The sequence below is a fragment of the Eurytemora carolleeae genome, unplaced genomic scaffold, assembly GCF_000591075.1.
Source record: "Eurytemora carolleeae unplaced genomic scaffold, Eaff_2.0 scaffold136, whole genome shotgun sequence".
Classification (NCBI taxonomy): domain Eukaryota; kingdom Metazoa; phylum Arthropoda; class Copepoda; order Calanoida; family Temoridae; genus Eurytemora; species Eurytemora carolleeae.
In genome coordinates this window covers 195487-220635 of record NW_019396066.1, presented here as the reverse complement: position 1 = coordinate 220635, position 25149 = coordinate 195487, and the positions used below count along the sequence as shown (strand labels likewise).

The 25149-nt window shown below is 32.0% G+C and overlaps 2 protein-coding genes across 3 annotated transcripts in view; both read left to right on the top strand.

Annotated features, from left to right (window-relative positions):
• The window catches only part of LOC111710193 (uncharacterized), a 31151-nt gene extending 22488 nt beyond the window's left edge, over window positions 1-8663 (top strand). The window contains exons 10-13 of the mRNA XM_023484256.1: window positions 388-472; window positions 3913-4060; window positions 5734-5830; window positions 7071-8663. Of these exons, the coding sequence (XP_023340024.1) occupies window positions 388-472; window positions 3913-4060; window positions 5734-5830; window positions 7071-7170 (430 nt within the window). The 3' untranslated portion in view covers window positions 7171-8663. The remainder of the gene's footprint in view (window positions 1-387; window positions 473-3912; window positions 4061-5733; window positions 5831-7070) is intronic.
• Window positions 8664-9501: 838 nt separating this feature from the next.
• Window positions 9502-23784, top strand: LOC111710111 (delta(14)-sterol reductase). 2 transcript variants are annotated; one of them, XM_023484152.1, is made up of 15 exons: window positions 9502-9599; window positions 15300-15404; window positions 16602-16691; window positions 17008-17079; window positions 17298-17600; window positions 17699-17837; window positions 18171-18320; window positions 18567-18622; window positions 18753-18850; window positions 19129-19251; window positions 19500-19608; window positions 20017-20237; window positions 20594-20775; window positions 21221-21311; window positions 23089-23784. In XM_023484152.1, exons 2-15 carry the CDS (start codon window positions 15312-15314, stop codon window positions 23156-23158), a joined length of 1797 nt encoding a protein of 598 aa, XP_023339920.1. In that variant the 5' UTR covers window positions 9502-9599; window positions 15300-15311; the 3' UTR covers window positions 23159-23784. The 2 variants fall into 2 exon arrangements, with proteins under 2 accessions (XP_023339920.1, XP_023339913.1); XM_023484145.1 differs by having other exon boundaries at window positions 21209-21311.
• The last annotated feature ends 1365 nt before the right edge of the window (window positions 23785-25149 follow it).

Sequence of the window (25149 nt, the reverse complement as noted above, 5' to 3'; positions counted from 1 at the left end):
CTATTTAGACCTGAATCAGTGTACTTCCCCTACCAGAATCTTGAGTTAGCAAGTTTTAAGCTAGTTAGCCATTCTCTTATCCTTCCTTTCTGTCAAGATAGAAAACTTTTCCTAATCTGTTAATCCAAACCTTAATACTACTAAGCTAATATATGTATCAATAAAACTCGAAACAATTAATTAATGTTACATAAAAAGAGTTGTTGACATTTTTTATTGTTTATGTGAAAAAATGCTTAGTGATGAAAAACACGGACATTTGGAAAAATTTCTAGAAAGAGGGTGCAATGGCCTCTAAAGGACTAGTATTTCTGAAAATACGATGCGTTTAAAAATCAACAAAAATATCAATATTTTTATTTCTTTTCAATATATTTCCATATTTAGGGTACTAAATGTTACTGGAGCAGGATATGCTGATTGTAACGGTCTTTACACAATCTCAAACCAAACCAGTATATGGGACAGTAAGGTAAATAAACCAGTATATTGGACAGTAAGATAAATAAACCAGTATATGGGACAGTCAGGTAAATAAACCAGTATATGGGACAGTAAGGTAAATAAACCAGTATATGGGACAGTAAGGTAAATCTATATAAAATAACAAAAAAGGCAAAACAAGTAATAAAGTTCCTTGCTAAATGTTCTTTTGTTATCTAGTAAATAGAATGGAATACAGAGTGTCCTAGATTTATTACTTCAAATTCTTACAAATAAAAGCAGTACAAAGATAATTCCGGAAGTCTAAAAATGCATATGTGCAGTATTTTACCCCCTATAGGAATATATGTGCGAGCATCAAGTTCAAAGTTCAAACTCATATTTATATTTGCTCATCCACAGATGTTTTTATCTATTTACTTTCTTAGCTTTCAGGTCAAGAAATGAACTGCCAATCTATATTCAATACAATATATTTAGTTGTTTTTTTGTTTTACATAAATTAGTAATTACGCTTTGTTGAATTACTTAAGATGGAGAACACGTTCCATCCATAAGTTCTTAAAGTCTAGGTTTAAAAATTCAGAACCAAATTTTCTGTGGCAGCAATGTTGGCACATCGGTATTGGTGGTTTACCCTGTAACACAAGAATAGAATAGAATCACAAAGGGAAAATAACAATGTAAATGTTTTCTCTCCCCCCCCCCTTCATCTTCAGTCTACAGATACAATCCAAGCCATAGATTTACATTTCATTAGTCATGGAGTATAGATAAACATAGTACATAACATCTCAACCAAAATACCCCCCCCCCCCCTTCATCTTCAGTCTACAGATACAATCCCAGCCATAGATTTACATTTCATTAGTCACGGAGTATAGATAAACATGGTACATCTCAACCAAAATACCCGCTCCTTCATTCCTTTTTACATTTGATTTATTCTTTTTTATTTAACACAAAATGTAGAAATGATTTAATTAGACTGTCGATGTTTTATTTCCATTGATGCTACATGTACACTGTAGAGACTTCTGAAAAAACTTATGAGAATTTTGCCAATTACTTCTTAAAAAAACTAAAGCTAAGAACAAGTGCTTTATAGATTTATAATACACATGTTTAGAGCTACTAAAGTGAGTTAGCGCGGTGAAATCAAAGACCAACGATATGCGACCCTGCCTTGAAAATTAAAGGTGTCCGATATGAACCGGACATGAAATTCTTTTAAAAAAAGTGTCACGTGAAATAATGTTGACAGTCCATTCGAGACATTAGCCCTAGATATTGTTTCTAATTGTATAATGTACAGTTATGTACAGGGTGTCCAATTAATTCTGACAATTTAATAAAAAACTTTTTCTTTGCCAGTTTTGGAATCTTCCCAATCTGTAAAAAGATGTCAGCAACAGTAATATAAATAATTAGAATATATAAAAAAAATCTACAGAAAAATTCAATTCCCATATACCAATATTTCTATAAAACGTTTTATGCGCAGTTTCACTAAGCTTTGGGTAGTGGGTCAGCAATAGCTTTTTTTCCAAGAAGAACAATAGCCAAGGTTAAGAGCTACCTCAGTGTTTTAAAACTTTGTTGATGTTCTTTTCCTTAGAGTTATAACTCTTTAAGTTTAAAGTCAATCCGTCCGAAATACTTTCAAGAGTTTCAGACAAAGGAATTCAGTCTAATGCCTATATCTTTGTGGCCTGATAGTTGAAATCTTTGATATTTCAAACTTAAATCATTTGATCTGTCAGAATTTGTAGTTTGAAATATCGGAGGTCTACACATTGTGTTTCAAAGATATAGAGATTAAAAATTACAGTTTTTTGCAAACACTCAATTCCTTTCATAATAGAAAGAGTTGAATAATGCATGCAAAAATTGTGGGTCGTTTTTACCACCTGTTGAAGAAAGAAGTGAATTCAGTTATAAAAAAAGTAACCTACATCATATTTCATTCTTTAACACTATGGCTTAGAAATTTTCAGAATTACAGGGACACCCTGTAGTTTAATTTTAAGATCAATATTCAGCTTTTATAATAAATTACAATAAGTGATATTTTCTACGTACAGCGTTTAATCAATCACTGTTCTGTCCTAAATAAATATATTCATTCCTGTCGAACCTAATACATACACAACGATACAACTAAAGCAACAAGAATCCAATCTTGCAATACATACACAATAATACCATTAAAGCAACAAGAGTCCAACCTTGCAATACATACACAATAATACCATTAAAGCAACAAGAGCCAACCAAAGATTATGAATAGGGGTTCATAGACCAGCAACAATTTTACATTTTTTTCATGGTTACATTTCTCCCAAAAACTACACCAACTGTATTGCATCCAAATGGATTTGTAACTTTCTCCAAACTTTGCGGCCGATAAGGAACAGTTATTAAAATAATTAATATTTTAACCCTAACCAACTTTGTATGGCCATAATATTAACAACAACATATTTTGGAAGGTGTCCCCAAAAATTTGAGGAACAGACATTATTGAATTTCCAATGGTAACGTCGGGCACTCTAACTAAAGTCATGATTTGATACCAAGCACGGGTAAAGCGCAAGTAACTATGATCATGAATAAAATATTTAAACCTGGGCAAGGCGGAACTTATGAATTAACATAATCCATTGGACCACAACAACACAGATTTTTCAAGGGATTAACCACACAAAAGTTACGACTTTAACCAACTTATGCCATTTATTAAAAACTAGCTAAAGTACCCGGCGTTGCCCGTAAAAATAAAAATCGAATCTGGAAAAAAATCTCGATTTTTGAAAAATAAGTTTTGAAGAAAAAATTCTAATTTATTGGTTCCCTCAAAAAATGATAACCAATTTAGTCTAGCTGTTTGTCTAACATGTAAATATATATATATAAATTACAATACATGAGCGACGACTGCAAAGAGATTTATTATATAGAAAAAATCCATATTGTAAAGATAACAGTTAACGTGTATCTTTAACACAACCGCATACCACCGGGTTCACTTTAAAATCCTTCCTTAAACTTTAACTTTGAATCAGTGGTTCAAATTTGAACCGGTAGTTATAGGTAATTCAGCGACGTACCTCAAATTCATTAAATTCGGTCCCAAGATCATTAAATAATATATATAAATAGATGACTGGATACGTGAAGTATTGATTATAACATACTAGCTGAAGTGCTCAGCGTTGCCCGTGGAAAGAAATTTCGAATTTTGAAAGAAAAAAAAATTTATTTTTGAAAAAAAATGTTTAGCCTATGTTACCCCCGGGGTACTGAGGGTTCCCTCAAAAAAAGTTTAGTCCATTTGGTACAGTTGTTTGGCCAGCTATAGCTAACTATAACTATATATGAGCGAAGAACTTTATTATATAAAATATTGTAAAAAGCAAATTAAAGAATTAAAGTTGATCTTTATAATGAAATATATTTTGTTTTCAGCAAGTAGTTTATGAAAGAATAAACGGTGGTTGGGGTAAAGAGAAGAGATACATCTACTGGAACGCACATTATTATGGGGAAAACTTCTACGGATGGAGTATAGGAGATTCAAAATCATTGTTTGAAAGTGGGCCCTTTCATTCTCAAGGTAATCACCTGTTTTATTTATTTAAAAAGAAATATGAAGATTCTGTAATAATCCATTATCATTATCATGAAGAAAACAACTTTCTAACAAACTTAAAACTTTCTGAAAGAGATTTTTTAATGATGAAAGAAACTGTGTTTTTGCCACAAGCTCAAATTTTATAGTCTCTTATATCTTTTCAACCGGATGGTGTAAAAATTTGATAATTCAAACTAGACTTTTGGATCTAAATAAATTCAAATTTAGAAATACAAAAGGCCTACGACATCGGGTTCTAAACATAATACTTAAAAATCTCAGTTTGTGGCAATTACTCAGTTCCTTTAAAAGAAAAGCATAAAATCTGATTTAAATAAACCTCTCTCTGCACATATACTCTTGAATTAATTAGTACATTACTTATGAAAAGTACAGTACACTACCATTTTAAATATCATATATTCTCATCATAAGAATAGTTTTGGGAAAAAAGTATCTACCTTGATTATCTGTTTTGTAGTCATAAACACCATGAAGATTTAATCATCAGAACTTAAAAGTATTAAGATATTTTAAAACGTAATTAAATCAAAAACATTTTATTCCTTTTCAAAATCTTCTGAAAATTTACTACTTCTCTTTTCCCTCGGGGGAGTTGACCTTAAATATATAGTTTTTTCACTCACTTTACGTCAATTGTAAACAAAGTAATTTTTCAGCATCTACTCCCCCCCCCCCACCCCACCTCCCCTCCTATTTCAAATGAACAAAATGACATAATTACTATATTAAATCTATCTATCCTAACCTGACCGAACCTTGAATAATGAATAGTAAATGTAAATCGACACATGGCGGGGCGGGTAGACCCTTTAACTAGAATTGAATAGTAAAGTATACTTTAAGTAATGTTTCCTTCAAATATAATTTTGAAAATATGATTTTTAAAAAGCATTAGATAAGATAAAAGTAGCTTAAACTAAAATTTCAAGATAATATTAATCTCTTTCATGTTAATCTTTTAATTATTTTTACCGAAAGATTTAAAGTTTCGAATCTAAGTTTAGTGTCACAGAATTTTTGCATAGATATTGCATATCTTGAATTTGCATTATGCAAGAGTGCAATCTTGCTTAAACTCCCCCTAGCAACAGCCCTGATTTGCATATATCTAGAAGTCTAAACCTCAAATATTTCAGATTTATCGATATTTCTTCACTCCCTTTATCCTACAGCTTTGTTCTAACATTGTAACCCTGTTAACCTGTCAATTGTAACCTTTCAAAAGTCGAAATTTGGAAATACTTCTATTTAAGACGCCGTTTGACCAAATGCCGTATTTTTTTCCCGTGAATCAGGAACGAAGAGTACACTAGTTTTTATTTCTTAAGGTGTGAACCATTAAACTGTGGAATAGGAAAACAGCTATTTAATATTTCAATTGGCCCAATGAACATGAAACCAGCAACTGGCCAGTGCAAATCTACCCATACAAATTGATTAAAATAAGTTTATTTAAGCTATTGTTAAGACATTTTGCTTCATATACCAGCATCAAACACACAAAAGATTTCTTAAATGTCGTCTTCTTATCTCAGTTTTATGGGAATGGAACCACTCGCCTTATTTAAGCAACGAGGATTTGAGGTGTTAAATGTGTTTTCCGACAGTTGTTTTGAGATCTATTATTCAAGGACGAGCCGGGGCATCTAATCTTCCTTGGAGAGGGTCATGGAGAGGAAATGTCACTGTTTATCTTAGTTCATGTCAGCTCCCCATTGACAAGATAAGGTAAGTTTCATGTCAGCTAACCATAGATAATATGAGATAGGTTTCTGTCAGCTCCCCATAGACAAGATAAGGTAAGTTTCATGTCAGCTAACCATAGATAAGATAATCTAGGTTGATGTAAACTACCCAGAGATAAGATAAGGTAATCTTCATGCCAGCTATCCATAGATAGATAAGGTAAGTTTCATGTCAGCTCCCCATAGATAAGATAAGGTAATTTTCATGTCAGCTAACCATAGATAAGATATGATAGGTTCATGTCAACTACCCAATACCCATAGATCAAATAAATTAATTAGTGTGACAGCTATCTAAAGATAAGGTAAGGTTCATGTCAGCTACCTATACATAAGATAAGGTATTGTTCATTTCATCTATCCATAAGTAAGATAAGGAAAGTTTCATGTTATGTAACTATAGATAAGATAAGAAAGGTTTATGTCAGCTGGCCATTACCCCTTGTTAAATAAGGTAAGGTTCATATCAACTTCTCATATATTAGATAAGGTAAAGTTCATGTCACCTTACCATTAATAAGAAAAAATAAGGTTCATGTCAAGCTCTCCATATAAAAGATAAGTTTTATGTAAGCTACCCGGACATAAGATAAGGCAAGGTTTATGTCAGCTACCTAAAGATAAGGTAAGGTTTAAGTCAGTTAACCATGGATAAGATAAGGTAAATTTCATCTCAGCTAACCATAGAAAAGATAAGGTAAGGTAAGAACAGAACGTTCGTTTCAGTATTTCCGTTTTTTTATTACTGTTGGTTAACTATCTCAATTTATCATTGGCGTTAACAAAAAATTTTCAACAACCGATAGTGGCTGTAGCCGCTAATGGTACCGTTATTACAGAATTAAAGGCGTTAACGGTGAATGATATGGTTAATGGCACAGTCCTTAACGGTCAGTTGCAGTGTTAACAGCTTTAACAGCGTTAAGTGCCGAACAAATATTTTATTAACGGTTTAAGAAATCGTTAATGGCACAGCCGTTAACTGTCTATTGCAGTATTAACGGCGTTTACAGTGACAAAGACGACATTAAAAAATATCAAAAAAAGACAAGTTAAGGTAAGGTTCAAGTCATCTAACCATAGATAAATAAGGTAAGGTTCATGTCAAGATGTCAGTTCATGGTAGCTACCCATAGACAAGATAAGGAAAAAAAAGAAAAAGAAAAATGACTTAAATCATCATCATGTCAAAAAACGTTTTTTAATATATTATTTTTTTTCAGACTGGGTCGACAGGGAGAGAATCAATATGACCGGGAGCGCGAACGAGAGTTGAACCGTCTCAGAAATATGGAGCGAAATTCAAACATTTTTAACGACTGAACAGAGAATAATGAGCAGTGAATAATTAACATTGAATAATGAACAGTGAATAATTAACATTGAATAATGAACAGTGAACACTAAACAGTGAAATTAAATACTTCAGAGGTTATAAGAATGCATTTCTGTATTTAAGTGAGTATCAGCATTAAAAGATCTTGATTCTTAATGCTTAGGAAAAGTGAAAATTGTTTCATGAAAATCTTCTGAGTAAAATTGAGCCCTGAATTAAACAATTTCTAAACAAAATAAGTTTAAAAATATTTAATATCTAAATCCTTTAAATATTAACCTTGCTAGATCATCCTTTATTATAAAAATGTTTTTATTTTGTAGGATAAAAATATTTTGTTTAAATTGTGAATTTCATGTCAACATGATTGAGCTCAAACAATTCTTCTCATTTTTTATTCCGGTGAAAGTTTTTTTTAAGATTTCTAATATTTAATGGAACTTGTGATCGATAAAAGACGGGCAATCAGAAGAAGAGTTTGAAAAAAATGTAAAATTACAGATTAAAGTTTGCACTAATTTTTTGGTTCTTCTAATAAAAATAGATCTTTATTTGTATAAAGTGAAAAATCACTGTTAAAATAGCGATATTTTGGCATTTCAATAACAAAAAATGTCCATGCTATTACATATTAAACCAAAAAAAATTTTTTAATAATTTAAATTCTGCACTGCCCAAAGCTATAAAGTGAATGTACCCTTTTCTACATTGTGAATTTATACAAATCTTTTTACGTTTCTCAATTAAAAGTTTATCTCTTTTCCCTTGTCTAGTATACAGGGCCTGCATCCATGAAAATAATTTTAGGATTTTTCCTATTTTTGTTCCAATTTTCCATAATGTTATAAAATTGTATTTCTAGTGTTAAAAATATTCATATTTCCTCTATGTATAGAGTTTATAGAGCTTTTAGAAAATTTAGATTTTGTAAAAATCATTAATTGTGTAAAAATGTTAAAATGTAATTTAAGTACATGTTCAGAAAGTCTAGGATGCGTCAATAAAACTTTTTGTAACATCATGACATTCCATTACGTACAATGTACACTAGTGTACAGCAATCACGTACACAAAATAAAAATGTTTGGTGCAAAAAAATGCATTTTATTTAAAAACTTTTGTTCCCAAACAAAATTCCATGCAACAAACGACTGTATTTTCCAATATCTAAACATTTCCGTTAAAAGGTTAAACATATTTGCAAAAAAAACCTTCAAAACTATATTTTTTTGCAAAAAAAATAGTATATGTTCGAAAAACAAACTTACCAATTTTTTTTAAAATATGTCAAATTTGTTTTAATTTCCAAAAATCTTGAATTTGGATTTGTTTACATGGCAAAACATAAATAGGACGTGGTAATAATTTATTATACCAAACAGTAATATATGGAAAAAATGTAACCTTGTCAAAGTAAACCATTCCTAACCATGTACAAAAATGTTATTAAAGAGTTAAATAAAAAACAAAGCAATTTTAAGCTTTCTTTGTAATTCAACCAAAATAAAGTTAAAGTTTTAGAATTATTGTATCCATGGGCGTACACAGAAATAAATCTACTGGGTCCCCCCCCCCCGAAAAGGTTTAGGTTAAAAATGTCTTTAATCGGCCCCCAAATATAAGATCGTTTACTGCATGTATGAACAAAAATACAGAAAAAAAATCTATGATTCAGGCGCGGCTTATGATATTTTCCAGGGGGGGGTATAATTGAATTATTAAGTGCGCGAAGCGCACCGAAACTTGTAACCCCCCCCCCCTGGATTTTTTAACACAGTACGTGAATTTTATGTCAAAACCTCGAGCAGCGTGGAACGTCGGAAGACGTGTTGCAAGATTTGGAATTATGATCATATAAAAAATATTAACTTAAGTTAAAATTTAAAAGGCGCCGCTGCAGGAAATTTTTTTCAGCATCATCGACTAAGTTTGATAATTTCTTTAAAAAAAAATTAAATCTACCGTGAACCAAAAATAACAAAAACAAATTTTTTATTAATTGATTTCTGCAGATTAAAAGTGCATGAAAATTAGAAATTATTACCAGAAATATGAGAGCGAACCCTAGTTTAGTAAATTTGGCTTACTCCAGGCTGCTAGGGTAAAGAAAATAGGAATGGTTCATAAAACAAAAGACCGAGAAAACGGCCAAGGGGAAATTATTTATATTTAAATAACCTGACTCACGAAACCTCTTTATTAACGGAAAATCTGTGGGTATCTCTGGGCGGACCGAGTCATGGCCTCCCTCAGCAATACTAGCGAACCTAGCGGGCGTAAACCGTAATTTTCACTATATTTGAAGAACAGCCAATCACAGGCCGGCACTTAGACGTGATCCAATAAGAAACCAGTTTTCATTTAGTCTTTAGCGTCTCTTTCGGAGAGTTGTTTGAAAAATCAAAGAGAGTGAAAAGTAAGTTAAAGTTTTACCTATTTTTAGTTTTTTTCTCGCGTTAACAACGTTCCCCAACTGCATTCGAATGTACACTGATGTCTATTGTTTACATTTTGTGCAAACTGATTCTGTATTATTGTTGTTATTATTGTTTTGAAACTTTGTTGTCAAAATAGACCGGTTGTTGACCTGTGAACAATGTCACTCAACAATTTAGAAATGATTCTTTTGAGAAACTGAAGACTTTTTTAATGTTGAAAACGTATTTTTTTTATAAAATCTAAAATATTTTTCTTGTAAATGTTAGCTTTGTTTCTCCGCGGTCTATGATTATTGTTTAAATTATCATGATCTTATTTGTTACAGGAATTTTATAAAATCAATATTGTTTTTGTTAACAAATTCTCGTTATAAAAAGTGTAATTCGTTAAAATGTTTATACTTATTGTTCTATTTGTAATTTTTAACAAAAATTATTATATCTTTTACACTGCCATTTTAGTTTTACAATTTTGTATTATAAATCTTCGCATTATATTCTCGGTAATTCAAATTGATCAGTAACTTTTCAATCATTAAATTTTGATTTTAATAATATTTTCTAATAATAGCAAACTTAGTTATTTATTGTTTATTTATATTAAAAATTGAAGTAGATATAATTTTAAATTAAAATTATATCTACTTCAATTTACTTTTACTTATAACATTAAACACTTTAAGCTAAACGTTCAAAGAATTGGTCAGATTTATGTGGAATAACTATAGTATGTGTTACAATAGTGAGAATAGTTTCTTTTGTCGAATAGAAGTATTTTAAACCCTATTTTTATATAAAATAGCTTTTCCAAAAAAAGTATGTAATCTGTTATCTCAAATAAAAGTTTCATAAAATCATAGGTTCACGTCACATCAAACAAAAGTAAATTTTATGTTAAATTGAAATCGTCTGGCATAATTTTGACCATTTTTATGTCCAGATTAGATCATTTTTATGTCCAGATTAGATCATTTTTATGTCCAGATTAGATCGCCGCTTCAAGATTATAATCAAAAGATTTAGCCATTATTTTTAAAATTTCTAATTCAATTATTTTAAATTTTACCTTCTTTCTCTTAAGAAAAAAATTTGAAAGTGTTTGGTAAATGCAGTTTTGAAAGATAATATATAACAAATAGAATGTATTAAAGTATGGAATGCCGTCCAAAAGTACCCCTGTTAAAAAAATGTTAATCCTTTTTCTTATTTAGTAAACTCGTAAGCGTAGCTTTGTTTACTTTATTTTTTAAAGAATGAGTAAACTATTAGTTAGGAAGGTGTGGGAGGGGGGAGTGGGTGTAATGATAATTGCGCCTAATATTTCATATACTAGTAAATTGCATGATTTGACCAAGCTTTCTCCCCCCACCCTTCAAACACCACCACGCCCTAGCCTGCGGAGTAAATTACGTGTAAATTACTGCAGAAGTCCTCAAATGATAATCACCGCCACCCAAAGGTGTTTTGCGGCATTCCCGCTCCTCAATTGGTAATTAGAAATAAAAAAGTTAACATTAAACCGTTTATTTCATAGAAATAAGACCATATTGACCTCTGTTAATGGCCCTATGGTGTACAATATTGTTAAAGCTTTCCTTATTGCTCCTCAGTTTCGAAAATAAATCTATAAGTACGCCACATGAAGCGCTAGAAAAAAATATGAATCTTAGATCCAATTCGCCAATTTAATGACTGCATTTCATGATTGGAGTTAAGATAAGATAAGATAAGATAACGTTTATTGCTAAAATAAATGTATCTGTATACAGATAGAGTTTACAATCACAAAATTGATGATTATATTAACAGTACAAGTATAAAGCAATTAAGTGGAAAATAGCTCTTGGCTGTTTTGATTATTTTTTCCACCTAATGTTAGTAATAATAACAAAATGTTTCAATTAAATAGATTTAAGGAGAACGATTAGAGATCAGGGTGCGAATTTATCATATGCAAAATAGTTTATACATAAATTCGAATAACTAGAGTTTAAAGTAATTTTCAGACATGTACACAACAAATATCAAAGCATATTAAAACATATCTAATTAGTTTTACATGAATAGCAATTCGGTTTATAACACATTGTCCTATAATTTTCTAAAAGAGAATTTTGTAGTCTATTTTTAATTATACTTAGAGAGTTGCTTCTTTTTAAGTCAAGAGGCAGGTTATTCCACATCTTAAGAAGAGAGCTTGATGGTAAATACTGTAATGAGCACATTTTGAGAATGTCAAGTTGATAGTTATAGCTACTACTATAGATACTATAAGGTCTGGCCTGTTTACTTAAAATTACCTCACCCCGACCAAAGTAATTTCTATCTATCAAAGGTTCAAAAACGTAATTTTCTTATTAGCGCTTCATGTGGCAAACTTATGATTTATTTTCGAAACTGAGGAGCAATAAAGAAAGCTTTAACAATATGTACACCATAGGGCTTTAAGAATAGTGTACACCATAGGGCCATTAACAGAGGTCAATATGGTCTTATTTCTAAGAAATAAACGATTTAATGTTACCCTTTTTTAGTCTGATTAGCAATTGAGATGGTGATCACCAATTGAGTAGATTACCAATTGAGGACTTCTGCACTCCCCCCCTCCGTGTATACGCCATCAATCTATTACACATCACCCTCCCCGCACACACACACACACACCCCTCCACGCAACCCCATCCCAATATTTTTTCATGACCGGCGACTTTCTCCAAGTTCCAACTATGACGTTCCTAACCCCATTTACCTTCTCGGTAAAAGTATTTTATCTGTATCATCTTAGCGACCCTAACACCTTGTTAAAAGAAATTAAATCTTTTCCACAAACTTAAATTTTCTAATCTCTTTATACGGTGTAAACCTTTCAAACATAGACCACTTGATCTAACAGAATTCATAGTTTGAAATATCTCAGGTCTACGACATTGGATTGAAAATTAGAAAATCAGAATTTGTGGCAAAACTTCAATTCCTTTTGTAAGAAATCATATTAAAGACAAGTGTTAAGGGATTTGTAAGGGTGTTAAATGAATCATTGGTAAATCGTGTGTTGCCCTGTCGTGAAATCGCGATACTTTTCCGTTCGAGCAAATAAATCACTTTAATACAGTCTATACAGATATTTGTTAAAACCTAAAACAATTTAAAAAATAAAATTCAATTTCGCGGTATACCTCCCCCTGACCCTCATGTTCTCTTTGTTTTCCATGAATGACCGCAAAAGGCGGCGCAAAACCCAGTTCGGTGGGGGGGGGAGGCTAAATTGACCGACGCGTAGTTAGTGGGGCCGGGGGGCGGGCTGTTAAACTGGTTTTAATGGGGGGGGGGGGTAAAACGTATTCACTACAGTCTTAATCTTAATACAATTCATAAAATATACAATATTCAGCTACTGGGTCTTTATCCATTTATTTTTCATGAACGGAAATACTGATTATCAAAAATTAAGAAAAAGGAAATATCAGCCAATAAGTCATACTATGTAAAAATTTTTTAATTAAAGAAAAATAAAACATCTTTCTTTTAATATATTTTTTAAACTGTACAGCTCTTAATAAATGATAAAAATCTAAAACATCTTTTGTTTACAATTTTTACGACAGGGGAAAAATTAAATTGAGGAAATACTTTTATCACAAAAGACAGATTTGTAAGTTTAATTTAGATTCTAAAAATTTGGCCATATAACTTGATATGCATTTTATTTTTTATGGAGTTAAATTCGTTTTGTTTGATTGTTTTATGTTCAACTTTTGAAATTCTTAATTCTAACAATTGATAATAAAAAAAATATGGGAATGAATTATTTCGTTGAACAGAATGCGTATTTGGCATCATAGTCGATATATCTTTGATTTATATTTATTCTTCTTCTATCACTTTCATAGTATGTAATTTAAAGCTAGGCCACCAACCTGGCTTCAGGCAAATAGTGCTTGGATTTGAATTTTATATGTAAACATTGATATTCACTTGTTAAATACATATCATACGTGCAAATACTAAGCTACCATTGATCATTTAAACTTTGTATATATGTAAATATATTTAGCTTAGTTTTATTCATTTTTTCATTAGTTAATGAAAATGTTACTTTTAATCATAATATTGCTGTCAAATAGTGGTTTGGGGCTGAATAATTTCGTTGTTTATTTGCTACAATATTAAGATGGGAAATCATGGGAAAACGAAAGCACTTTTTGTCTCAATTTTCAGCTTTTCTGAAACTTTGTAGTAAAATTGTATGTAAGTTTACAAAAATAAGGAAAATGTTTAAGAACTTACATTCGTAACAAAATAAAACATCGTCTCTCTGTCTTGGCTTCAGAGAAATAATGATATCTATTTTTGGTTAATATCTTTATGGTGCACAATAGCATTCATGCACTCCTGCTTCCTGTGTAGTTGGGTGGGTGGAAGGGGGGGGGGTCAATGATGAGACTTAAATAGTAAATTTATGATTGAGGGAGGGTGGGGTGGCACAGTGAGGGAGGGGGGAGGGGGCTGATGATTTGCTCAAAGCTACTCTGTCTGTAAACTGTAAAGATGAATTAGATTAGGTTTACTACTAGAGAGGGGGGGGTGTACTTTACCTCAATATTTGACCCCCCGAAAGAAATTTAAATCCCACATGCTGGCATACTAATGACGTCACCTACATGTGCCTCTTTTGACCGCGTCCAGAGCACTATATAATCCCAGCATATTCTTCAGTTAAATCATCCCTTCATTTCTCCCCCGGTATAGTTTCTCTTTATTGCACTTGTTGGCAGGAGGGGGGGGGGGGGGGGTACTTTAATTTGTTGATTCAAGTCACGCAAAACTAACCTGATAGATTTTAGGCTTATCAGGAAAATAAACACCTTAACAAAAAAATATTTAAAATTCTTTATTTTATTATGAATCTGAAATACCATGTAGTTACTCTCCACATTTTCGGTTAAAACATTGTTAAAAATGTCGTTTCTCAATAAATTCCAATGATTTCAAACAACAAACATTCGAAACCACCTTCATATTTTGGTAGGGAACGAATTGTGCGATTTTTAGATAGGTTAAATATATCGATACATTAATTTATTGTCTCAAAAATTAAGAACAGCATTTGAAAATGTAGATGATAGTAATGGGGAAAGTTATTTTTTTAAGGAGGGGGGGGGCCGGGAGAATATAGCAAAACATTTACTCCTGTTAACATATATTTGCGAATTCTGGGTGTGTCAATCTTTATTGTTTATTTATTCAAGAATACAACTTTCAACAATCTTAGAGAAGAATGACATTTTAAATTTCAGACTCATTGTCAAGCAAAACAAAAACCAAACATACATGTAGCAGTATTTTTATATTCTAATTTAAAATTGGGATTTCATATCTTTCGTTTTCCCCATTAAATTTATTTTTGATAATGCAGATAAATAAAGTTCGGACAAAAAGATTGAGAAAGTTAAACTTGTTTATCGTTATGTTTGTAGCCATGGCTACGAAAGAAGTCTGAGTTTGTGTATATTTCAGTAGTTTTTTCTTATCTTAGAGTTTACACGTTTTATAAAAACAAACAGTGAGAATATGTGAGTATACTCGTTAAATGTCAAAACTTTGAAATCCACGAAACCGAGTAGGAAAATCCGCAAAATTCATATCTTAATAATAGTACTAACAAAATGTTTGTGCAGGAAGAAAGGACAATGCCGCGTCGGTCAACACGTTCCAGGTCAAGGGGAAGAGCAGAGCCTGTAGCCTCCCCCAAGACACCAAAGACACCTAAATCTACCAAAAAGGTGAGAATGGTTTTGTATCTATTTCTGTATTCCAGGGCATCCAAACACATTTACATTTTCTCGGATATAGCGAATAATAATTAGCTAGTATAGTTGACCATATGTGGGCATAATTGGGCTGTCAATCAGATATTTAGAATGAGGGTATACTTCATCAAACTGTTGAAGTTTGACTATATGGANATGGTCGTAAAGCAAATAGAAGATATCAATATTTGTATCCCAAAACAAATTAAGTTTTATGAAAATTATATTATAATTGTTGACAAATCCAGTGCATACAAACTTAAACATAAGTCCTATATAAAAAAAATTATTATAATTTCAAAGCATACTTATCGTGTTTCAATTTTGCTAAAAGATTAGTATCGCTAATTCCACGATTAATTAAAGTTATAATTAATTTCCACACCCTGTATTATCTCAAAATCTTGCATTCGTTAAGATCATCATATCAACAACTAAATCAATTCATATTTCCATACTTCTAAACAACATTTTGACAATTACTCCTTTTGTAGTATTGAAATGTACATGTCTAAATGATACAAAAAAGTGTAATTAAATAAATAATGTAGAGCCAAAGGCCAAGGTGTTGGGACTCTTTAAAGTCGATCTGATTTTTATTTAAATAATTGTAAGGCACGTGACCACTGACCATCCCCAAAGTATAAATTATCCATATTCTCTGCCCAAAGGTTTACTTCCTGTGAAGCTACATTATATGATATATATTTCAAATCAGCACGATTTGGTTGATTCTGTCAATAACTGATTCTGACCACAGTAGATATCATTGATTATAATAATTATAAAGATTCCACGAGCCAAACTTAATTTGATTCGAGTTTAGCTTTTAAATCTAACTTAACCAGAGGCCGAATTTAAAGAATTTGAACTGCGTCTAGACGTGGTTCAATCATGGTTGGTTCAGCTGGAATTTCATTAAGTGTTCCGAGATTTGAGCCGGTGATGAATGGGAGGTTCAGCGACGCGGTTCAAGTATCCCTTAATATCAAATCATTGAGTAAACTCTTTGTTTTCTGACACGTTTATAAATATTTTAAAGTTTTTTGAATCTTCTTCTAAACTTAACAAGCGATAAAACTAACGCCATGGAAGCTTATTTAATGTGTATTATATATTTATCTTAAATTTTGAACTGTAGAAGATACATTAATGAATTATATGATTTAGGCAGTCCCTGCTAAGCCAGAGATGCAGTTCAAGGATGGAGACGAAGTAATGGCAAGATGGCCGGGCTCATCTCTTTTCTTTAAAGCAAAGGTATTGCATACTTCTTAACAGCAAAACCGATTGGAGCCAATTTTTTTGTGGCAACTTATATGATCCATAGGAAGGTTTATAGAAAGTTTTAAGATGAACAATTTTGCCCGGGAAAAAATCTCGACATTTATTATTTTAAAAAATTGAACGGAAAAACTCACGAAATACGATTTACAAAGAGGTAAGGCTATCTGCAGTGCACTAGAAAAGGGAAACGATGCGCCATGAAAGCCTTTTATTTGAAAATTATTTATATATTAGTTAGAAGAAATCACTGACTCAAGTAGAATATACGATTTGATTTAATAATTTTTAGATCAGCTTTGTTAGAGAAGATGATGATGAGTATGATGTTGAATATGAAAACGGAACTGTTTATACTATCAAGGTAAATTAAACACATGTACAGAAGTTCTGATCTACCCTGTATGTACATACATACACATTTACTAAATAGACATTGTGGTTATTTTTGTCATTCAAACAAAATCGAATTCTGACAAGTAGATCAGTTTTAGTCGAAATATTCAGTAAGTATCATTATAACTTACAGTACAATTCATTGACTTTGTTCAAGACCTTTCTATTGAAATGTATAATTTGTAGGCTAAGGATGTGTACAAGCAGCAGAGTGTTATCCTGAAGAAAGCATCCCGTGGTAGATCTAAATCTCGAGGCAGATCTCCTGCTAGGGTTAAAGTAACCAAGAAGGTTGCATCTCCAGACCAAACAGATTCGGCTCAACCAGAGGAGAAGGAGGAGAAGGAGGAGAAGGAGCAGGCTAAGGTGGAGAAGGTGGAGAAATCTAAGGTTGAGCGTGGACTGAAGGCGGAGACACCTACACGTGCATCTGCCAGGATTGCCGCCAAGGCGATCAGTGAAGGATTCAGCGATGATGAGACTGAGAAGGTAAATCTTTTAGATCTAATTCAAACAGCAGAAGCCAAAGCTAAGCACTCTTCTAAATCGCACTTGATTTTTCAAATAACATGAATATTATATTCTAGATAAAGCTGGCTCCTAACCCTGAGCTACCTGATGCCCGAGGTAAGAAGAAGGGCTGGAGCTTTGAATGGGTTTGGGCTCTTCTCTTTATGCTGATGGGACCTGCCATACTCGTCTCCCTTCATACACTCTGCCAGTCAGGTATATATATATATATATATATATATATATATTCATAAACTTTGTGTTAACAAAGATATAGGTCAAAATAGTTTGTTAATATAAAGTAAACACCCCTGAATTGAATGCTCTGTTAAACAAACTATTTCTAAAACTAAAATGAAACTAGAACATTTGTTCTTCTGGTGTTGTGTATGCTTATAGTTAAACAACATGTGTACACTGTACATAATTGCTAATCTTTGATTTACACTACAGAGTGAGGATGACACTCGAAATTTTTAATTCCAAAATTTTCGAATTTTGTAAATATTATTTATTGAAAATCTAAGATATGACCTTGCACTATATCAGGATGTAAGATTGGTGTGCCTGCCCTCTCTACTGATTATAAAACCTACCTGGATCGAGATTCCTTTATTCTTCTCTTCAGCTTCAACCTTCTCCTAGACGTTCTCAGCTTCGTTCCCATTGGAGCAATTGTTAACGGCAGAAGGATGAACGGTAAGCGCTTGTTTTATTTTCTAATTTGCAATTCTATACCTTTGCAACTTGATGGTGTAAACAAACCTTTGAATTTTCAAGCCTAGACTTTTTTGATCTTGAAGATTCATAGTTAAAATATCAAAGGTCTACAACATCGGGTTGCAAAGATATGGGGATTTTAAAAGGTGAGTTTTTGGCAAAAGCTCATTTCCTTTACCGCCATATTATTTTTTATTTAAATATTATTTCATGGTTTTTTTCTAGGTTTCCTAACCTTGATGTCTCTCCTAGCCGTGGTTCCTGTCCTAGTACACTACAAGGTAATATGTAAATACATGATCATTTAAATTTATCAAATGAACTGAAAAATCAGTCTTACCGGTATAAGTTTCACGACGTATGATTTGACCCTGGACCATCTTTATCTAATCTAAAATGTTGTGTATGAAGGTTCCCCTGGGTATCGTGAAGAAGAAGTACTTCACCCTGATGACCAGCAGTATTATCCTGTCCACCCTCTCCTCCATCGTTGCCTACATCATGTCCAGGTATATAGATATTATGCTAAGAGTAATCAATATTTAAGATGGTCTGCTAAAAGTAACCAGTATTTACGATGGTCTGCAAAGAGTAATCTATATTTAAAATGGTCTGCTAAGAGTAATCAATATTTAAGATGGTCTGCTAAGAGTAACCAATATTTACGATGGTTTGCTAAGAGTAATCTATATTTAAGATGGTCTGCTAAGAGTAACCAATATTTACGATGGTTTGCTAAGAGTAATCTATATTTAAGATGGTCTGCTAAGAGTAATCTATATTTAAGATGGTCTGCTAAGAGTAACCTGAACCCCAAGGGGAATACTGGGAACCCTCTGGTGGATCTGTTTAACGGTAGAGAAATGAACCCCAGGTTCTTCGGTCTAGATCTCAAGCTTCAGACACTCAGGTAAATTCAATAGATTTTGATGAATGATAATAGATAACTGATTTCAACTAGAAAACGTCTTGTACACTTCTTAATGTTTTTAAAAAAACAACAGAGCTTTATATTTCAGTTCATATTTCTAAATATGTGCCCAAGTAATTTAAAATACTTAATAAAGTAATTTTAAATCCAAACTTCTTTTACTTACGTCACAGTTGACGTTTTTTTATATATATTCTATATTATTATAATAATAATCTAATATCTAGGTTCTCAATGATTGCTTTAGCTGTCCTGAATGTTGTTCTCGTAACTGATAATATTGTCAGTTCTGGATTCAAGGTTTCTCCAACCCTAATCCTCGCAGCTTCATTTCAGGTACACCTAGATACACAATACACAGGACCAGTGCATAGGAGCCCAAAAACTGCAAAAAAAACTTTTTTACTCCTAAAACCCAAATCTGAAATTTTGAAGAAAAAAATGAGAGAATGAAAATTTCCTCATTTCTGAATGGTTTTAGGATAAAAATAATCGGAAAAATTTGAACATTAATTTTTGTTTACAAAATTCAGTAAATCAAGAAATGACCTGGATCCATTTTTTTCCAGTGCGGATCCAGGATCCGGATCCGGATCCGCATCAAAATTAAAATGATCCTAAGCACTGCACAGAACATACAATATAGAATTTCTTCTTCAAACAAACAAAAACGTCTCGTTATAAATTTTTATTTTCTGGTTTTAATATTATATTATATTTAACTAAAACATTGTTTATTTTTAGATTATGTACGCCCTGGACGCCATGTTCTTCGAGGAATATTTCTTCCAGTCTCACGATGCAATGAACTCTGGTCTAGGCTTAAGCTTGATCTCTTCCTACTCCTTCTTCCCTTTCCTCCCAACCCTGACCACCACCTACCTGGTGAACAACGTTGTAGTCCTACCCTGGTACTACCTGGTTGCTATAGGACTCATGAACGCTCTAGGATATGTTATCTTCAGGTAATTTTCTAGAATTAGACTCACATAATTAATATTTTAGGAACCTTACTTTTAGATGTTCATAACAAATCTCAATGATTAATTAATCTAAATATTCTAAATCAACTTATAAACATATATCATGATATTTTTTTGTGGATCGAAGATTATGGTTGATTGTTTATGTAAACTTTCTTATTATTTTAAAATTTCTGTAAAATAACTTTTCAAGAAAAACTTACCAGTCCTCACAGCGCACTGCATAATTGCACTTTACACAACTATTTCAAAATTTTTGCTATTTATATTTTTAAAATTTGTTGAAAAAATATATATATTTAGAATATATTATATATATATATATATATTATGTTTAGATCTAGTGAGACCCAAAGATGTGAGTTTGCCAAGAACCCTAATAATCCTAAGCTGGCGCACCTGGAGACCCTGACTACTGCTGGGAACAAGAAGCTTGTCGTATCAGGCTGGTGGGGTCTAGTCAGGCATCCTAATTATCTTGGAGAGATTCTTATATCCTGGTCCTGGGTTCTACCAGCAGGTATTTATATTATATTATGTTGATATCTTATTCAAAAACATCAAAACGGATAAAATGATTATTCTTAATCTTTTTTAAAACTAGTATATTGGATTGGTCAAGGAATGACTAAATTGCGTAATTATATCTAATATATAACAACTGATTTGAATAAACTATAAATATATATACAGGGTTACCCACAAAGGATGAGACCTCAGAGACGATTGTACGGAATTTCTTCAGTCCGTTTTCTTAAATTCAGGTTTCCGTGTAGGCCAAAACTGGCATATTTCTGTTCTTGACCATTTAGTATACGATCAAAGTGCAGAAACCAAAAATAAAGCTTCAAATCGTAATATTTTTAGAGCTTTCAGGGTTGTCTTTACAGTCTTATCCTTTGAGGGTATTCCTGTATACGCATTAAACTTAGTTAACCTTGAACAATATTTAGTTGGTTCCCTAGGATTGAATGCTCTGGTTCCCTATTATCTACCGGTGATGACAACCCTAATGCTAGTTGTTAGAACTCATCAGATCAATCAGAGGAATAAAAGGTAATACATAATCTATTATAAAAATGTTTTACGGGGAAAAACTATATTTTTGAGCTTTAACAATTGTAATGGCGTTTATATAAGTATATTTGTATTATGAACCGGGTATTTATCCCCCCCCCCCCTCCCCCAAGAAGAAAGTCAAATTTATGCAACATTACTGGTACGACTTTCTGACCTTGTAGTTGATTTTACGCACGCGGCACATGTATCAAAATAGCAAGTTGCAAGTTTACTAGTTTAAACATTGGAATCCAAAACAGTTTAGTTCTTCAGTCTTTAATAGAAAATGATTGAAATCATACAAAATTTCAATATAACGTAAAATTTACTTTATTTCTCTGAAAGATTTGGACTGTTTTCTGGTGAGGAACCGAACTCCTCCAATAATCCAATAGAAACTATATTTTATTTAAGATGTTTAGTGCAAGGTTAAGCTTGACCTCCTGTGTAGTTTTAGGAATTCATTAGAGAGGAAATAATAAATATAATTACTTAAAAATAGGTTTAGTAAGCGCTAATAGTGCTTCCTTTGCACTCAGTAATTATCCCAGGTTACTTTCCATACCCATAGGCTATATTATATTGTAGTAGTACTTAGTAGGCTTAAACATACATTAAACTCAATAGTTCTTGAATTATAATTATACTAGCAAAAGGGACGTTGCCCGTGAAAACAAAAAATAAAAAGATTAAAAATAAAATAAAAACGATTTTTTTAGTCTATAACAAATTTCAGCCCATTCTGTTCTGCCGTTTGGCCGTCTTTAGGCAACATATATATAAATGTCTTGTTTTATTATATAGATTACTTCTTGCTTACTAGCAATTATTAGCGTGACTGTTCCATTAATTCCATAAACGCACTTTCATATAATTTCTTGGAGGATTAATTTTCACAAAGCATAGAAATTAGAATCTTAGATACTGATTTAGCACATTAGAATCATAACATATTTTCATTTTGTCAACATTTACATCCAACGTCAAACTCAGAAAAGGATAGTTAGTAAATTCTATACTAGGTTACCACCACGGTTGTATGCCCTTTTAACGCCCTTGGCTTTGATTTTCAAGTGAATAGCTCAAGGGATAAACTTGTTTGGGTTTAATATCTGAATAATTTCTGCTCATATTATGACGGTTACCAGGGATTCAGTGTTTCTCACAAAGAATGATGCTTCATAGACGACTGTACAGAATACAGATTCCATGAAGAAATGAAAGCATGATTTACTCTTGTAGTTTAGATTTAAATCCCAATATATAAAGAAAAAACTCATATTTACTCTGTAAAGCAGTGCTTATGATCCACTTAATTTTGAATTGGATCCGGATCCGGATCCTGGATCCGCACTGGAAAAAAATGGATCCGGATCCAGGTCATTTCTTTAAGATTTACTAAATTTTTTTAACAAAAAATAATTTTTAAATTTTTTTGTTTTATTTTTTTCGCTTATTTTTATCCTGAAACTTAATGAAAGTTTTATAATCTCTCTTTTTTTCAAAAGTTCAGATTTGGGTTTTAGGAGTAAAAAAGTTTTTTGCAGTTTTTGGTTGATATTTTACCCCTTGGATCCGGATCCAGGAAGCCAAAATCTTGCGGATCCAATGGATCCGGATCCTAAGCACTGCTGTAAAGGCTTGTATTTTAAGAGACTCAGGTCGTCATTAAGGTTTTTTGTGGTATTATTAAATAACCCTGTATGTTTGTATGCGTACTAGACAACAAACAAAGAACATTGTAACAATGATTATTTATTTGATTTATATGTAGGAAGTATGGAGCTGCCTGGAACTCCTATTCTGAGAAGGTTAAATCCAACATTATCCCCCTGGTTTACTAAACTCCTCTCCTCATCACATCAACCTGGATATTATTTATCAACATCTGTGGATAACAAGATGATAACAACTGTACCTGTTCTCAGACGAATTGTAAAACTGCCTCTATTCATCTCTTTTTATTTAAAGGAACATCTTCCATATTTTCACATATTTCATGTTTAGCACCTGTGCAATCTTTCCCTCATACACTTAATTGCTCATATGTCAATAGTGCGTTTATTCCATATTTTTCATATTTAATTTTACCCTACTTATTGTGGAGCGGAAAAATGAATTGTTTCTCAAGAAAGATCACCTTCAGGCAGGATACAACCAAGTATATATTGTGACGCTTCTTTTTATTGGAGAGATAAGAAACATTTTAAGATAAATTATTATCTGACATTATTATTGTTTTGTTAAAATTAGTTTAAGTGCATCATTGTCTCCAATATTGTGTACATATGTACAGACTTGTTTAGTGTTCAGTTTTATGCTGTACGCTAGATATACAATATACATGTAGTAGAAGTGTGTAGATATTTCTCAAGTACAAAACAGCTGAACTACTCTTCTTACTCTTAGTCGTGTATTTTAGGTTTAAATATTGATTCATGAAAACTGTAAATAAATATCTTCTTTTCAACCCTTTTCTTTATTGTTTTGTAGTGCCAGTACTGGGTATTATATATAGAACAGAGCTAAGTATATTTTTAAGCCAATTTTATGAATGATTTTATCAAAAGGATAATGTAGTTTCTGCATTTTCTGGAGCATATACAAAGGATGAAATGGTAAATTTTTAATATCTGTAGGCATTAATGATGACTAACGCTGTAGTGTAATGTGTAAGCCAATTCTACGGATTAATCTAGGGACCGCAGTTCCTGTACAATGTACATACAATCTCACAAAACTCTCAGAAACATCGGGTAGAAAAGAAAATAGTCATGGTCAATTAATATTTTCATGTTGATTAACTTTACATATGAGGTGTGGTCAATAAGTTTCGCTGATATTTTTGTAGGGTACTACTTCTAGAATTGTCGGCTCAAATTTTGTTTAAGTTCAGTATTTCTATACGGGATATATTTTTGGCCAGGTTGGCGTCAAGCAGATTGTTCACTTGTTGTGACGTAACTGTAAGGAGCGTTTTCCTGAAGGTGGATTAGCTTCTTGTAGGAATATCTAGAATATTAACCAGAGAAAAAGGTCACTTTGAAGGCTCGGTTACCAAACAATGCTTTTACTAGGCTATACAAAAACCAAGCAGAACCCTTATACATGATCCAGAACGCATTTTAAAACGATTTTACAACCTGTAATGGTGGTTAAATGAGGTTAAGAAGGGAAAAATGAATATTTGAAGGATTACGACATGTCCGGGCAGGAAAAGACCACCAAGACCCCAAAAATAGTCGGAAATATTGCAAATTGTTCAAACCACATTAGCAAGGGTTCAATCTGTCCCAATCTGGGTTAAATTTGTCCCAAAGTCTCTGACATAGGACCCAAAGGACGACATTGATTATGGATCTCAAATATAAATCAAAACCTGAAAAATCCTCAAAACTCCTTCCTACATTAAATACTCAATCTCTCTTTTCTTCTGATCGCTCTTACAGGATCTAAAACAGACTCTGGTGGATGTGTGACGAACGAAGCCGATATATTTTACAACAAAGATCTTATTAACATTAGATCTGAAAAATAATCTGGTATGGATAAAGTGAACTTTAAAAAAAATTACAGGGCTGGGACTAATACCCCTAATTTTTTTAGCAAAACTTTTTCGTTATTTCTTGTTATTGAGAAGAAGAAAATTGAAATAACTTATAATAGTAAACTGAAATGTATTTCAAAATGTTGACTAACAATTCAAAACATCTTGTAATAAAAAATTTTCAGAAATACTAAATAATAATTTACATAATATAAACGAGATTCTGGAGATGTTAAAAACTGTAAAACTAATGACAACTAATGTATTTTCAGAATATTTCAGTAATCA

Coding starts and splice junctions, on each gene's coding strand:
- LOC111710111 (XM_023484145.1), top strand. CDS start 15,312: ATGCCGCGTCGGTCAACACGTTCCAGGTCAAGGGGAAGAGCAGAGCCT. Junction 18,321..18,566: donor TAACGGCAGAAGGATGAACG/GTAAGCGCTTGT, acceptor GTTTTTTTCTAG/GTTTCCTAACCTTGATGTCT. Junction 20,776..21,208: donor GTCCTGGGTTCTACCAGCAG/GTATTTATATTA, acceptor AACAATATTTAG/TTGGTTCCCTAGGATTGAAT.